General features: G+C 39.9%; 1 protein-coding gene across 2 annotated transcripts in view; it reads right to left on the reverse strand.

Moving 5' to 3' along the window:
* LOC116044628 (FERM and PDZ domain-containing protein 4-like) overlaps positions 1 to 17,299 on the reverse strand; it is a 59,850-nt gene that overhangs the window by 34,108 nt on the left and 8,443 nt on the right. Inside the window, exon 1 of one of the 2 annotated variants that reach the window (XM_031291975.2) lies at positions 9,328 to 9,795. The exons of the other annotated variant lie outside the window; for it this stretch is intronic. Coding sequence (XP_031147835.2) covers positions 9,328 to 9,368 — 41 coding nt within the window. The 5' untranslated portion in view covers positions 9,369 to 9,795. Of the gene's footprint in view, positions 1 to 9,327; positions 9,796 to 17,299 lie in introns of those variants that run through there. 2 annotated transcript variants of the gene reach the window in all.

The raw sequence follows: 17,299 nt of genomic DNA on the forward strand, positions 1-17,299 counted from the left end.
GGACAACACAGTCCACTGCACAACACCCCATTGATTTTTTGTAAATGTCACATAAGGCCCCGTGGAACCAGGGGGCAGAAAACACAAAGGGCACCAGAGCAGAGTTTTAAATTATGTTTTTAAAAGAAATCTGATGATCGTCGTTTTGAATTATGTTGTTTGGATTTGGCCAAAAGCTCGACAGAAACAGTACTTAAATTAACTGTTGAGTTTCAGCCATGAAATTAATGTAAGTCACAGAATTTTCATTTGCAGCTTGCACCTTTGGGCTGTCGATTAATGGATCCAAGAACAAGTTCTGAGATGCGATGTAAGGACTGGAATCAAACAGATGGATCCCCCAGAGACAACTAAAGAAAATTACTCACCAGTCACCTTAATTTCACAGTCTGTCATGAAGAAAACAATTGAAAAGTCAGGGCTTGGATTTTCCCTTTAAACACTATTTTGTAAAGTATATGTGCTGATCCAGTGGTTTCAGTAAAAAACATAATAATAAAGACAAAAGTCAGGTGGGGCTTTTGCAGTCTTACATAAGAAATCTTGTTTAAAAAAAAAAAAAAGTCTCAATTTGTGTACAAGAATTTTAAAATCAGTTTTATTCATCACGTAATATTATTTGTTCTAGATCTCTTAAAAATTCATTTAGCTTTCTGTGTCAAAGCCCTTTTAATCTTGTTCATATTTTGGACATGGGAGTAGAACTTTCACTAAGGTCATGCCTACGGGGAGTTTCACTACCAGTTGGTTTCTGGTTTGTTGACTGTACTCGCGTGATTTAATGACGACCAAGCATTGACTATCTCAGACTATTTGGTTTGAGTCAATTTCAAATGTTAAAGAAAGAGCACAGTGGGTGTGCATGCATATCGGCTCGCAGTGTGTAAAAGAATCCAGTGTGTGAATACACGCTAAATGCACTCGAGTTCACTTCATTTGTCACTGGGTGCATTCGGTCCATGTCAAAACACATACAGGCTGAAAATATTACAGCCGGCTCGAACATCTGCACCAAACACTGAAGCATAATTCCGCAGGCTAAAAATACCACAGCAGAACAAGCGTCGCTGAACGCTCCATAAATAAGATTACACAGGAGGTTGGTGATCATTGTGATGAATAAGAAACGCTTGTCACTCATGTCTTGTTTCTTGAATCATGTCGGAATGAAAATCAGTTCAGTAGGACGCACTGTTGAATGTTCTATGAAGCACTTTGAGAAATTATGCACTTACAATTGTGGGGAAGTAATAGCGATGCTCAGTCAGTCAGTGCAGGAATGGGTTTAGGACTTACATATACATACATGCCAGGGTTGAACATGCATCACTAAGTGCATGCATGTATAAGTATGCATACTGTACTGTATTTTGGTTTACAGTGCATTGTGTGTGTGTGTGTGTGTGTGTGTGTGTGTGTGTGTGTGTGTGTGTGTGTGTGTGTGTGACAGCGTGGCTCTGAATACACAGTGGCACTTAAGTATTATGTGATAGTATTTGGAGCAGAACTAATCACTCTACTAGCCTCTTTAGTAAACAGATGTATCAGACAACAGACAACTGGCTGAAGTCAGTGTGAGCTCATCCAGCATTGTGCCTTGTCACATCTTTTTAACTGTATTTAGTTAGATCATACTTATTAATTGCCTGAATTCCAGAAAAATGTAAGGCTATACTGCACACTTTTGTGTGTGTGTGTGTGTGTGTGTGTGTGTGTGTGTGTGTGTGTGTGTGTGTGTGTGTGTGTGTGTGTGTGTGTATATGCGAGAGAGAATATGAAATGCAAGATAGTGCAAGTTATTTTTAACTTTCCTTCGGTCCTACACGGACAGAATTGCTCACTTCATGTTGTAAAACCGAGCTAAATTAATCAATTATTGAGTACACTCTTAGAGGCATGTACAGTATGACTGCATTTGTGAAACATCCTCATCCACTCATTGCGTCATTCTACTTGACAGTTTGTGAGTGGTCAAATCTGTGGAGACTTGTATGTATTTTAAGCTTACTGATCACTTAAAGAAATGCATAGTTTTTCAAATAACATACTTGTTACATAATGAAACACAGATGCCAAATTCACCCATGTGTCCTGTGCGTTTTATGGTAACACTTTAGCATACACATTAAATGCATCACTGAGCAGCATGTATCTGAAACAGCAGCTGTAAGGGTAAATGGTACGGAAAGTGGATACAGTACATTGAGACATGCACTTCATGCTGTAATAATGTAACATGTAATGTTAAAAAAGGGTTTGTTTTTTTGTCTGTAAATGCTTTGCTGGGAATTTGGGGAACTATGGATGGATTATTTCTAGGCTTGGCTGGTTGCATTCTCACATTGATGACAAGACTCCTATATTGTCTTCTTTACCAGGTGAAATATGGCGGCAGCAGAATTCTGCATGTCCTATATCTAAAACCAAAAGCATGCATGTTAGGTTAGTGCTCCTGTCAGTGCCCCCTGACCAAAAGGCACTGGCAAAAAGAACTGGAGTTGGTCCCTGGGTGCCTGTGGCTGACACATTTTGCTTCTCTTTATATGTTTAAAAATGACAATGAAGGCACCTTTAAGCTTTAAACAGTGATGAAATTCATGAGAGGATTAACAGGGGTGGTAGTGAGATGCATAGACTGTATAAGGTTGGCAATCAAGCTACAGTATGTCACTCAGAGGACAGATTTATATTCCCTTCATTTTCAACGATTACTCACAGTAGGGCTCCCGCTGTGCTGAGGGAGAAACAAGGGCTGTGAATTTACCTTATCACATCGCTATCACAGCGCTGTGAGACCAGCACTAATCCTGTCATGTTTGAACAAAGTCAATATGGACATTTCCATAATGCAGACCTACAGATGGCCAGTATGTACCCTGAAGTAGTTCTAAAAATATTTTAATAAAAGATGTGTTTTTGTAGCCAGCTGCTTACTCGACATAAAGTACCCTGTAGTGTTAGAATGAAGTTAAAACTTCAGAAAGATTAGTCGCTTGAGTGAGTCATCTTGGGACACATGGGTGGTTTTGATGCCTTTGTTCTCAGGAATTGCTATCGGGTTCAACCTAAGGGCAAAACACCATGACATGCCTTGTTATGGGCGTTAGGGAAAGGAAAAAGTTGTCTAAGCAAACAGAAAAGCTTCCAATTGGACTTCCGCAGTCACAGTTGGGTCACAACAAGGCAGTTATCCATTTATAAAGCAAAAGTCTGCGCTCCAATGTATCATTAAATAACGCACTAAGCAGGTCCCGTGCAGAATACATGAGAGTGCCGACAGAGAAACATGCTGTATGTCGAATTCTCTTAATGTTTACAGAATATGTGACAAACTCCTGTGGGCATAACCTCAATAAGAGCGTCCCTTTTTGCATCACCGATAAGCTGGCACATTGTGTCTGAATGTCACCGCTCTCGCTGTTTGAGAATTAAAGCGTTCTTGGGAGATGCTGCTTGTTGTAGAAGTTATTTGTTTTTGCGAAGCAGAGACGAGGGAAGGAAGTTTCGGATCTGAACGGAGCAAGAAACAAAATGGGTTTTGCTTCATTTGCATAATTGATCGCATTTGGTCTCGCGTCAGAGGGGAGCGGAAGCACGAAGCGTATCGCTCCAGTCTTTCAGTGTTATCTGGTGTGAGAGATGATTGGAATTATGGGAAGTAAAATGTGGTAATCATAACATAACAGAATATTAGTGTTCACCAGGAAATGAATCCCTGCAGAAGACATGCGTAAGAAGGAAGGACTGATTAAAGTATTCCATTACAGAGCTGGTATCTTTTATCGAATAAGCACTGTGAGATAACAAATGTGTTATTCTGCTGGGCTTAAAATCAAACTTGCTACTGTGGCTTTACACCTAAAAGAAAAAGAAAATTACACATTTTTTGACACATGTATAAACAAAAAAAATGCCTTAAATTATATTTCAGCATGCTGGCACAATCAAAAACCATATCAGTCCTAATGTAAAAAAGGGTGAATCACATCTATGAAGCAGACTGTACCTGGTTTAAATTACAGGCAGCGATAGAAACACAGGGAAGTAGATGGATGTACTGCCATTTAAAGGAGACAGATAGATAAGGGAGAGAGGGAGATATGCGGGATGAGTGATGTAATTTTATATACTGAATGAAACAGCCAACAGTGTGTTCACCCTGCCAGCCCCTCCTGCAGTGATCACCGACCAAATCCCTTAGGAGGATTATCCAGACTCAAATCAAGAAAATCATGCAACTTTAAGGGTTACGGACAGAGAGTGAGAAAGGGAGAAATGGAGTGGGGGTGGTTGCGCTGTAGCCTTGTTATTCTTTCTCCTCTCCAGCCTCTGATTTGTGTGTTTTGACAAGTGCTCTGCAGCGAAACGTCCACCTACACCAAATAACTGAACAACTAAATGTCTGCTCGTATGTGCATTGAAAGAGTTATTGGTCACTATAAAGGGAATGCCTGACAAAAAAACGTAAACATTTGAAGATACAGCTCAAACTGCTCGTCTCATATTAGCTTCGGCTAAACTTCAAAGATTGATACCACTCTCATGTCTCATGTCTCAGACCGGAAGCAGGGGGTAACAGCTAACCTAGGTTTGTCCAAAGGTAAAGAGATATAATGTGTTAATTAGTGAGCATTAGAGGTGCTGGTAGGCTGTTTTTTTTAACCTTTGAAGAGAGCGAGGCTAGCTGTTTCCCCCCTGATTCTAGTCTTTAAAGCTAAGCTAACTGTGTCCTGGGTGCAGCTTCATATTTAGCGTACAGACATGAGAGTGGTATCGATCTTCAAATCTAACTCTCGGCAACAAAGTGAATAACCCTATTTCCCATATCATTTCGTATCTGTAGTCCCCCTCTCTTGCGGTCTTATAGAAAGGTTGATCTTGTGGCCCATACGTATGAGTTAAACTGCTTCCATACATTTTCGGTACAATATTATTATTACAACTGAGGCAGAAATGACACATACATGGTTTTTTTTTTTACATGTCTGAAGTATGACATTATTACAGGTTATTTTAAGCAATGATTGCCCTCATTTACTCAAAATTGAAAATGATTCGGAATATTCTTTAGGAGGCCACGGCATGTCAGATGGCTCTCGGCACAATGGAATTTTGCCCTCTGAAGTAGCAGCATGCATTGGCATAAAGCAGAAGGCAATTTGGCATGCATTACTGTAATCTGATATTCAGAACACAAACAAGCCATGCTTGATAGTTTCACTGCCAAATTCCAACACACTAAAGCCAAGATTTTCCCACACTTCAAAATGCTGATACAGGTCCTGTCTTTGTCCTTAGGATACATGGATAAGAGAGATTAGGTTAATGTTCCCGGAATAAAGCCAGATGTGTGATGACAAAACTCTCATTGGTCCATAGTCATGATAAAAACAAGAAGGTACATAGATCCTTCTCACCTGCTGCAGCTGTTTTCATTCCCATCTTACAATGAGTGATTTATTACGAGCATTAAAAGGTGATAAATGAGCCACAACTTCTCATTAAAGTTTATGAAGCAAACTTGGCTTGTACTCCATTTGCAAACAGAAGGCTCCAAAACTGTATTATGACAGCTCATGGATACACAACGGCCATCTGGGTACAGGCAAAATGTAGCTAACTTGCCAGTGATGCAAACACTCTCTTGGTGCCTGTTAGCATTGCGCCATTATTCATTTTTGCCATTTTGCAGTGTGTCAACAACGGATGGAGCCAAATGTGTATAAGTGTGTGTGGCGAACATTATGACTGGCTACGAAAAATGGTAAAGCATAAGGACAAGTGCAAGTGGTTCCCTGGAGGGTAAAGCTCTTGGAGAACAAGGGGAGGGGAAGCACTTCTTATGATAAATGGAACTTGTTTATTCAAATCAGAAGTCAAATAAAGATAAAAATGTGGTGACATGCACACTTTGGGCATTTGCCTCTGTGTTGTGTTACTCATTCATCTACTTTAATGTGACAGAATATGAATGTTCTCAATTTTATGTGTTTATTGGAATACTCTATTAAAATGAAGTCCGGGAAAAAAACTGTTTATATGTCTCCTTATGATTTTAAGGGATAGTTCTAAAAGATTATGGATGTTAACACTGTGCTTCACAGGCATTAAAAGCACTGGAGAACACAGTGTGTTGCTTTGGTTTCCTTATACATTTCCTTAATTTTGTAATAGAAGAGCCTGGCTTTTTTTGTTTATAAGAAAAATGTTGCTTCTTTAACACACAGCAAAGCGAAATAATGACAGGATGGAGTGATAGCTTACCAAACCACAGATTCATGACAAGACTATGAGCAATAGCTAACTAGTCCTCCAAATTAAACCACAAAATATGTTCACATAAACAACATCATTTGTCTGTGCCTTTCAATACTGTTACAAATCACTGCTGAAAAAGAAACCCATGTCATAATGTGACCATGCTAAGGTTAAGGTTTAGTTCGGAAAGAAACAGTGGCCTGAACGTTAGTCGTGCATTGCCAGACCTTCCTCCACAGGGCTGCTGAGGAGGGTCTGGCTGGACAACACAGCATCAGCATTGCGGGATGGGAGAAAAATATGATCTGGTTTATTGGCATTTCTTTAAACCAATCACAATCGTCTTGGGCGGCGCTAAGCCCCAGACACAATGACGGTGCCTCTGCAAAAGAGCCTCTGGAAGGAACTTGTTTTGGTGGAACATGTGTACGTTCAAAAGTTGTTTTAGTTGTGCAAGAAAAACTGAAAACTGTTGTGCAGAAAACTCAGATTGGACAGATAGTCTAGCTAGCTGTCTTGATTTACCCTGCAGAGATCATAAATCGACTGGAGTTTAGAATGCCAACACAAAGAAAGCTGAAGGTGAGGGACATTCGGCCTAAAAAGAGGGACATCTGGCAGAATTTCCGGCGGCACCTGAACAATCCCGGAAGTGGAACGTTGTCAATATAGACTACTTAAACACAAACATATGTTGTTTTGGGGCACTTGCTGAAAGCACTGATGCTGTTATTCTTCTTGGGAGGAAAGTCTTTTTCCTCGTATTCTGGGGGCGCCAAGTGTTTAAGATGAATGCTTAAGAAAAACATGAACTTCAGTTCAGACATGATGGGGCCAAATACAGAGTTAGGAGCAGGTCATTCAGACTTTGGAAATAATATTCAAGTTCAAAAACACAACTGCAAACGTCCAGAACATAATGTTCAAAGTTTGTTTCGAATATTTATGCTCACTAATATTAATTTCAAATGTATGTCAATGCTTTCGAATTGTCGGCTAAAATCACACCTCATTACCATTTAATCTGAAAAATAACAGTTGAGTTGGTGGTTTATCTTAAGGTCTAATTTGCTCCCTTAAACCATGGTCAAACTTAGGTGTATGAATGTCTTTATAAAAATATATAGAAATATTGTGTAGAAACAGCCATAGTGCTGTTAAGTCTGAACCACTACAGAGACTTGACTTCATTCTCTCTTTCTTTCCTTAGAAGAGTAGAGGATGCCCTCCAGATGCTACCCTCGGAGTGTTTCAGTTTAAGAGATTTGTCACAAGCCATGTTTAGTGGGCTTAGAGATGTGACACATGAGTCAGGAATCATGCAAACATGTATTAACGCACGTGCCCACGCTTTGTGTTGTGTAGTTTGTATGTGGCATATGAAAGCACAGTGAGCGGGGATTGTTGTGTGCTGAGCTCTTTATTATTGCTGCAGCTCCAACTTATAGTCTCCTCTGTCTTAAGACTGCTTAGTGTGTCTTGGTTTGTTCAATTCAATTTGTCTGGTAACGTTTATTTGAATCAATTAATCTTGAATGAAGCATTTGATTACATTTTTTAATCGTTTGACCCTATTGTATAATTGCAATAAGTAGACATGGTTGTGCATCATCAGGACTGGAGAGGGTTGCTCAGGGTAAACCTCCTTTTCTGGAACAGAATATTAAACCTCTGTCTTTTGAAGCACTTAGTAGTCTTGTTACAACTCTTCCTTTGGCTCAGTGCTCTCCACTGACTTGCTTTGTGTTCCCATCCTTTTCAGTAACCATTGTCCGTCCTCTCTTGTTTCTTTCTCTTTCCCTTAAACACTCAGACTATCTGGTTTCTCCTTGGACTCTGTGATTCTACTCTGCCTTTCATTTCCAACATTTGCTGACCCTCTGTTGTTGCTGTTGACATTATGCATACCTTAGTATTATTTGCATCTCATAGATCCCAACATTTCTTAGTCACTAAAATCACACAAATAACGAGACAACAACACATGCAGGGCTCTACCTGCTCACATAGAAGGAGCAGAATACATCAGTTACAACCCCAAACATACACCCATCAATTATTGCCTCTGATATTAAGGCACCACAGGCAGTGGTGGGTGTAAATAAGTACATTTACTCAAGCACTTAAGTAAAATGTTGAGGTACTTGTCCTTTACTAGAGTATTTAGGCTACTTTATACATCTACTCTGCTACATTTCAGAGGGAAATATTGTAGTTTTTACTTGACTACATTCATTTTATAGCAGTAGTTACGAGTTACTTTGATTTTTACAAATAAAACATACGATTAACTTATTAAATATGATGCATTGTTATAAAGGCCCACATCCCTGGGAGTGTGTGAAGTTCCCCCAAAAATATTTTCTTAATCTTGAAGCACACGATAATAGCTCATTATCTTGTGAGCATAAGATCGGGACATTGAAGGCTCCGTAATTAAACACTCGGAAAAGGGCTTTTTTGCATAGTGATTACTTTTACCTTTTACTTTAAGTACATTTTGCTGATGATACTTTTATTCTTTTACTCAAGGACAATTTTGAAGGCAGGACTTTTACTTGTAACCAAGTATATTTACATTGTGGTATTGTTACTTTTACTTAAGAAAAGGTTCTTAACACTTACCTGCACCACTAACGACAGGTCACATATCCATCTGTTTGGTGCAACATACATACCCGATGCAGCTTCCTATTTTGCTTTTGCTTCATCAAATATTCTGTGTAGCCTTGTAACCAAAGTATCTTAATTAAAATGCTTTCATTTCATTAATTGTAAGAGAACTTTTGGGGTGAAACACACCCAAGTAGAAAAAGTGACTGTAGCTATTGGATATTCCAATCGGAAACTTGTTGAGGCATGACTTGTATACCCTGCAAAAACTGATTAGCCTAACAATACATATTCACTGTCCAGAGAACTTCACCTGGAAATATCTTGGATAGAATTATCTTGACTTTGTTCCCAAGGAACTGGCATTTGTCATGAAATTGGAATAAAAGTAAAAAAAAAAAAAAGATTTGTAGTGCCCTCAGAGGACAGCAGTAGAACACACACAGACACACTCACCCAGACAGCTTTGGCATCTTGGAGAAACCAAACATGTCCATGTGGTCCTGCTAGAGTGAGCTACGTGCCAGAGCTTAGGTGCTCCACATCAGCATTCTAATCCACATCCCAGACAATCCAGTTTCAACCCGGATCCATATGAAGAGTCAACAAAAGCCTTTCGAACACAGAATTTCTCACAGTTTAGGAAAAAAACACTCAGATGGCTGCAAGTATCACCCTTGCTGAATGCCCCATCCGGTGCGCAGACAGTCCAATTTGCCTTTCCACAATGTTGCGTTCTTAAGTGATGACATAGACAGTGAGGGTCACCCCCCCACCCCCACCCCTTTCTCTCTGCTCTCTCTGGGACGAGTCAGCCCTTTCTGCTGCTCCCCACCTGGCTTAGTTGAGCTGCAATAAGCCCACTGTGTGTGCTCTCCATCTCAGCGCATGGTGTAGTGCAGTGATCCTAGCCGCGGCAAGCAGTGTAGAAGAAAGGAGGAGGGAGGGAGAGTGAATGGAAGAGGGACGGGATACAGAAGGAGGGAGGGAGAGGGGGGGTGGGGGGGAGACACAAAGCGAATGGATGACGGATGCTCTGGCTCCAGCTTTGCCCTCTGTTCATGAGGGCTGGGCAGGGCAGAGAAGATGAGGCAGAAGAAAGAGGGCTGCAAGAGTAGAAAATCAAGATGAAAGATGAAGGAGGGACAAGTAAAAGTGCATTGGTTGTAAAGAGAAAGCAACTGAGAGACGGGGAGATGATAGGCAGAGGAAAGCTGACTCGGCAGAATGGGCCGCTGATGGGAGCAAGACCCTGTCTCTTAGGTTTTTTTTCCCCTCTGCTTGGTTTTACTAAGTGAGCTTGTATGCATGCACAGTCTCATGTTTGAATCATCATCATGATGCAAGCATGCATTAGTCTTATAGACCACAGATGGCTTCCTTGTTCATTCTCATCCAGAAGTAACATTTGGCTTTGGATTATTTTTCAGTCCTCTTCTCTAATGAATGGAAGAAATAAAAGTCCTGATAGACATAATGAAATCTTAGGCAAATTAAACACTGTTATTCCTCTGTTTCCAAAGCACAAACTACATTTTGAGAAATTTCTGTACCTAACATCTTTATCTGTTACTTTTAAAACCTTATTTGGACCGATAACCAACGTGTTTTAATAGACTTAATAGAACATTTTTTAAAACAGTCTGCCTTTTGTTTCTGATAAGAATATTAAAGGACTTATTTTTTTGTTCTGCGTGTGCACACATACACACACATTCCGTCATAGAGCCCGTCATCAAACCCTAACAAGTCAGAGCCTCTAGTGTGTGTTTTTGTGTGTGCACATGCACAGATGGCTCAGCCTTCGGGAGATGCTGCTCCTGCTGGCCCCGTGCCACAAGGTGCCAAGGACAAACTGCAAACGAACCTCAGTGGTGATGATAAACTTTAATTGAACGCAAAAAAGCAGAAAGTATGTTTAGCGTCCCATGTAATCCAACTCAACTCAACTGGGTGTGTAATGAAAGGAAGTGCATATTTTTCACTTATCTTATGACTGAAAGGAGTACATTTTTCTTACTTATTAGTTTTGTGTTATTGGTTGCTACAGGCCTGTAACAGCACAAGGTAATGGGAATCCGGATCAAAACAGCTCGTGGGTTATTTTATTTACCTGGTGTCCCCGATATCAACAGACAGTTGTGACGGGATAAGAATTAGTAGTTTGGATTCAGGCATTTTCTTAAATTTGTAGATACAAAGCTGTGAGATCAGGACAGCAGAGGAGAGACATAATGTCAAGCGACACATGAAATGAGAGAAATGGAAGCAGATCTTCTAAAGTTCAATGCCAAAAGATTTACGAATTAATAAAAGTTATTCTGATGGTTGGGGACAGTCTAATCACTATTTATGAGCATGAACATTTCTCTCCGGGGAGCAATGCAAAACTGCATACTTGATCACATTAAAAGTTTGAGACTTTTTTCTTTAATAGAAAAGTTTTTAAGAATATTGCTCAGACTGTCTCAGAACACAGAGACATAACATCATTTTCCGTCTTCAATAACACTTTAAATTACTGTCAATCATTTTCTAAAAAGCATGCTATGGTGTCACAGATTTTTGTCTAAATTCCTACAAGCCGTTGCAAAGAATGGTGAGGTTCTCTAACAAAACTAAGGCTAGCTACTTTTTAAAGCTATACTGTACAGTATATGCACAGCAGTTCCTTATGCTTAATGCTAATTCAAACGTCTACTTTAAAGGAACTCGCAAAACCTAGGCCAATGGCATCATTAATGCCGATAGAAAATAGCCTAAAACCTACAACACACTTTTGATGACAACTTCCACTTCCGCAATTACTTTTAATTTGGCCCTATGGAAATGTACTGTATGTTTAGTGTTTGTCTGTAAATGTAAATAAAAGGCACGATGTCGGTCCCCTGCTCTGAGTGCAAAGCAGTGACGGCAGAAAGCATCAGGTTTACGTCAGGCAGCTTTGAGGCAAAGACTCTTTGATGACCCTAGCCTTCCCTTAGAAGAGAAAGCACTTCATTAATCTCTCAATAAAGAAAAAGGACACACGAAAGCACATGCATCGACATACATCAAACGCACTTTGTGGGTGGCAATATATAAAAGGCCTTGTGGCCCTCTCATAAGTCCATACTGGTTTGGTCACATCCCATCTCAGAACAAGACAATTTAATGAAGAGCCCTTTTATCTGTTAGTACATTCAATTTCCGGCCAGAATGTATTACAGATCTAGTGTTGTGCATCACTGGGAGCTTTTGGATAACAGTTGATAGAAATCAAATCTCATCCTTGAGCTCTGAAATTAGGCTACTTTTTTTTTTTTCTTTTTAATAAATCATGTTTGTGTCAGACTGGTGCTCTCTATATGGGAGATTCTTAGATGAGTGGAAATCTTTAAGTCAGGGGAAAGCAGAAGTTAACCAAAATAAATAATAATGAGCCAACTCTGCAGCAACTGCCCCAACCACAATTCAAATGTATTTATCCTCCATCATTATATTTTACCTGACACATTGGCAAAAGAGCAAAGAACAACAAGCATGTTGTTGCATGCATTAGTTCTGCATCTTGCAATGATGATAAAGCAGTCTGACTGCTGCTATGGTACTAGCTTTTTGCTAGGTGACACAGGTCCTGTACTAAATACATGGTCTTAGTATTCCCATGGCTGTGTTTTAGTGGAGAACCTCCCACAGATAGATTTGTATCGGTATACAATCTAAACATAGAGATACATATGAGTTTATTTGTCATTTAAAAAAGAAAGCCTCAGAGCACAATGAAGAATTGTTGATAAAATGTAGTTGGTGGCTGGAGGTTGGCATCAGCATCAGACGCTGGAGGCAGTGTCCTACAGGAGGAGCTGATTGGATTGGCGAACGAAACAGTGACTAATGATTGGTTCCAGTGTGGGTAAGTGAGAGGAGTGGTACCTTTAGGTTTAAGAGATTGGATAAAGTGATTGAGGAAGGAGTTGCCTAATTTGAAATTGACGGGATAATAATAATTTAAAGGGAAGCAGGGCTCTATGAGAATGGATCGGGGCCAGGAGGCATAAGGGCTGAGAGGGAGGAGTGAATGAAGAAGTGAGGGAGAGTGAATTAAGTTTTGCCAGGGTCCACAAATTCCCATTTTATTATTATTATGACTTATTTCATAAAGGGATGCAAACGACAGGACAAAGAATGAGATGATAACCCATGATGTTTTCCACTCACTCCCTTGAACTAAACATGATTGTGATTTTTGTATGTGTTGTCCTTCTTCAAAAGTAGGAAAGACAGCAATTCAGGTCAGTAAAACTCACACACTAAAATAAATAATTTATTAAATAAATGAATAATAAATATGCACAAAAGCGAGAAAAAAAAAAAAAAAAAAAGATGGTTTATTCAACTGGTTTCTTAACTTTTTGAATGGGGTGTGTGAAGGACATGCAGGGCCTTTTACTTCTAAGCTGGTAATTTACTTCCACACCTCGCTGATTCAACCTCCAGTGACTTGCCCACCCATTCAACCATCGAAACGTCTCTGAAAATGTTATGAACCGACTTCCATCTCAGAGGGACTCAAACAGTGCCGACTTTTAAAATTGCAATATGAAACATAAGCACTCATACATACATACATACAACAACATACAAGCAAAAGAAAGTGTGCAGAGAAGCAACTCTTAATTTTCCTGTCAACTGATGAATCAATCCAACGCATGCGCCGTAAGGAAAATGGAAAGGTGCATTTGGCAGACCAGCACACAGACAGACAGATGGTACCTCAGTTTGTTACATTCAGATGCAAAGACTCTGCTGCGGTCGACCAGAAAACTGATGGCAACAGTCAAATCAATTGGATCAGAAACAACAAATGATTGTAATTGTGACACAGGAAAAATGTACCAAGGCACATGGGATCATATTGTTTTTAAATGTTCTATAAATACAAAATACAAAAGCATTCATTATTTCTGTAAATCTGCTATACTAAATTTTCCTTTGTTATGAATGTTAAGATGGCAATAACGTTGGTGAAGGGGCACAAAATGACTTGTTCATAAAATGAAAATCAGTAATTACAATAAACTAAAAATGACATAATTGGTATTCTGTTCACCAGCATCATCATCATAGATTTTCTCAAAAGCAATTTTATCTTATCTTTTATTATTTATTTTGATATTCTATAAGCATGTTTTGGCATGACAACTTATTTATTTCTGTCACTCCAACAGTTGCCTCACGGTCCATGAGGTCCTTTTGACCACCTTTTATATTAGTCTTCAGACTTCATGACAAAACCAGTACAGTACAGTACAGTCATGCTTTGATAACACGCCATTAGCAAAATAATCTGTTGGTGTTATCACTGGGTGTAGGAGGGATTAAGATGTCGGGAGATTGTCAAACAACAATCCACAAATGGTATTTGAAAAACAAAAATACATAATAACGCAGCTCACTGATTATTATCCTAACTAAAATACTGTTTTCAAATTGCCAGTCAGCTAATTATTCTGCCTGCCAGTCAATTCTCTCTATATGTGAGATATAAAGTCAGCCTATCCACAGCTTTCCTTTACCAAATATTTTGGGGGAAAAAATCCTATAAAGTAATAATCTTTTCAGTCCACAAAGGTGATAAGCACCTAACGGACAAAATAGCAGGACCTCTCTTTTATCTTTTAAGGCTGCTGTCTGATCTCTCCACTCTGCCAATTTAAAGCAGCGATTCTTATTACAGTGAGGATAGATAGGAACGCTACAAGCATCCCACTGCTGGTTTGTGTCCCATAGAGATAAGAAGAGAGAAGGCAGCCTGCCCGCCTCTGTCCACTAATGAATAACAATATGGCCCAAGGTCACCATTCAAGTGTGAGTGACTGTGAAAGAGAGAGAAAACTGAGAAAGACAAAGCATGTGTGCTGCATTATTACACACCAAATTGGCATTCAGCACTCCTTCGCCTTGCGGTCTATGGGTGACACACACGTACAGTTAATCATTAACCTGCCTGTGTGTGCGTGGTGTATCTGGATCTAGACATCTCTTCTGTCTTCTTCAAAAGAGCAGGGTGTAGCATGTCCAACAAAATAACCGTCATAATAGTATCCTGTAATGACATTTTCACTAGAGGCTGCTTCATGAACAATATTGTTCCTCATGCCGTTAAACATGTGGCTGATCAGGCTGATTACACTGTAAGTAATGAAGTGATAAGCTTTGTTTGTTTTTAGAGAATTTACACCTTGATGACTTTGACATTCCCTTGAGTCTGAGTGGTGGTGTTTGTGCATAAATCACTGTCACCTCTGCAACAGCCACTTGCATCTCACTACTTGTTCTGTATTCTGCAGAACGCTGACAAATCTATACAGAGCACTATCTGCTATGAAAAAATATGGTTGTGTACAACCTTTGCAAATTATGGTTTGATGGAAATGCTATTGCTACCTGGATTACGTTCACTGGCAATGCTTTGTTTCAATTCATGAAGAGTGACATCTTTATAGTGTCACAGGGAGGAGGTCAGTGTGGATGGTGTGGCATAGAAAGCACATATAGTTAGGTTAGGGCATCTAAAATACTCAGTTGGAAAAAGTCATCATGTCTCATTTCATGCTTAGCATTAGCTAGCATTACGTTTTTCATTTAACCAAGACCTTTCTGGAACCTTATTCAGCCTCTGTCTGAAACGCTCCATGTTAGCGCCTGTCTCTTTAAGCCCTGCTTCTGAAAAAGCCCAGTCTGCTCTGATTTGTCAGTGTTTCTGCATCTTCCGCATCTGCGCTCTCAGTGTTTGTCCATTTTACCTATATATAGTAAAGTTTTGACATCATAACCGTACTTAAGTACTGACGGCTCGTTTAAAGGCACCATTTCTGAATACAAGCTTTCTCTGTTGATTGAATGTTTTAATACTTTAACAGTATTTAATATAGCACCTCAAACTGCTTTATAATTTTAAAAAAAAAGCCTTGGGGAGAGCGGTGGAAACAACTAGAAGGAAGCGCTACCCTTAAGCCGCCCACACATGATACGCTATAAAACTGCTCTGTGCTGGCCGTTCCATTGTTTTCCTATGGGGAGAGCGTTGCTGCCCAACTAGGCGCAGCGCTACCCTTGGCGCGGCGCACCACTCGGAATAGCCACTATGCGCTGCGCTCAAAGTGCAAATTATTTCAACTTTGACCTCGTTGCCACTGACCTTTCAAGGCGCAACCAATTCCAGAATGTTCCTGCGCTGTGCTTCGCGTTTCTGCTCTGAGCCCACAGATCATGTATAGCTTGGCACCCGCTGGAATTCGCCACCGAAGTTCAAATTATTTCAACTTTGACCCCGTTGCCACTGACCTTTCAAAGAGCAACCAATGTGATAAGGAGGTAGCCATAAGCGATGATGACGTATAAGTGTCTGCCCTACTGCACGATCTGCGCCCTACCTCGTGGTTTTACCACTGATCACATGGAAGCGGCTTAAGTCATTAGACATACATTTTGTAAATAAGCATTTACTAAATCAGCCCATACTATACAACAAAAACAAGTTACAGGACAAAAACTGTTTCTGTCCACAATAATATATTTAATTTAAAGCGTCCCTATAAAGTTTCAAACCACTAGTGGTGCTGTAGATTAACGTTTTGATGAGCGGGCCCCTGCACTGATTGGGTCTTGTGATCACATGCATTCCACAAGCACAAGGGGGCAGTGATACAAGTTGATCTTGCCTATGTATCGTAAAAGCAATGCAATAGGTATAACAGGAGAAGACTGCAAACCGTGCAAGGGATGCAAGTTTAAAAAACATTTAAATAGTTTTGCGAATGGTTCATGATGAAGGAATATAAGACATATTTGTTAGCCTTTTTTACCGTTTACTTCACCAGGTATATGTAAGTTATCTTTCTTTTCATTTTTACAGGTGGTGTCTTGTTTGAAATAAATGAATAAATCATGTCATGTTTAACTGTGTCACAGCAATGTGTGAGACATTCAATCATAATATTACCTCATCCTATAAATTAATTATTTTTTGAATGTATACCTGATTGCTCTGTAACATCCAGTCTCTGTAGCCCAATCCATCATCATAGACTAATTTAATATGCTGTCCACTTCACACTACATCATAATGATATATGAATACAATAAACGTGCAAATCAGACATTCATTAAACTCTCTGTCTGTCACCACACCAAAGACACATGCATGATTTCCCAGCATGCAACAGAGTGGGGGCCAGGCATTCCTAGCCATCTCCCTGTCATTACAGGGGATAAAGCGGACGGCACCCTTCGCATGCACGCACGCGCACACGCACGCACACACACACACAGCAACTTTATGTGACTCGTCTAAACAACGAGATCATAGAAATTCATTCCCGTCCCCCTTTAATCCAGCCGGCAATCTCTCTCTTTCTCTCTTTTCCTTATGACACAGGCCTAA

Source organism: Sander lucioperca, chromosome 24, assembly GCF_008315115.2.
Source record: "Sander lucioperca isolate FBNREF2018 chromosome 24, SLUC_FBN_1.2, whole genome shotgun sequence".
Classification (NCBI taxonomy): Eukaryota; Metazoa; Chordata; class Actinopteri; order Perciformes; family Percidae; genus Sander; species Sander lucioperca.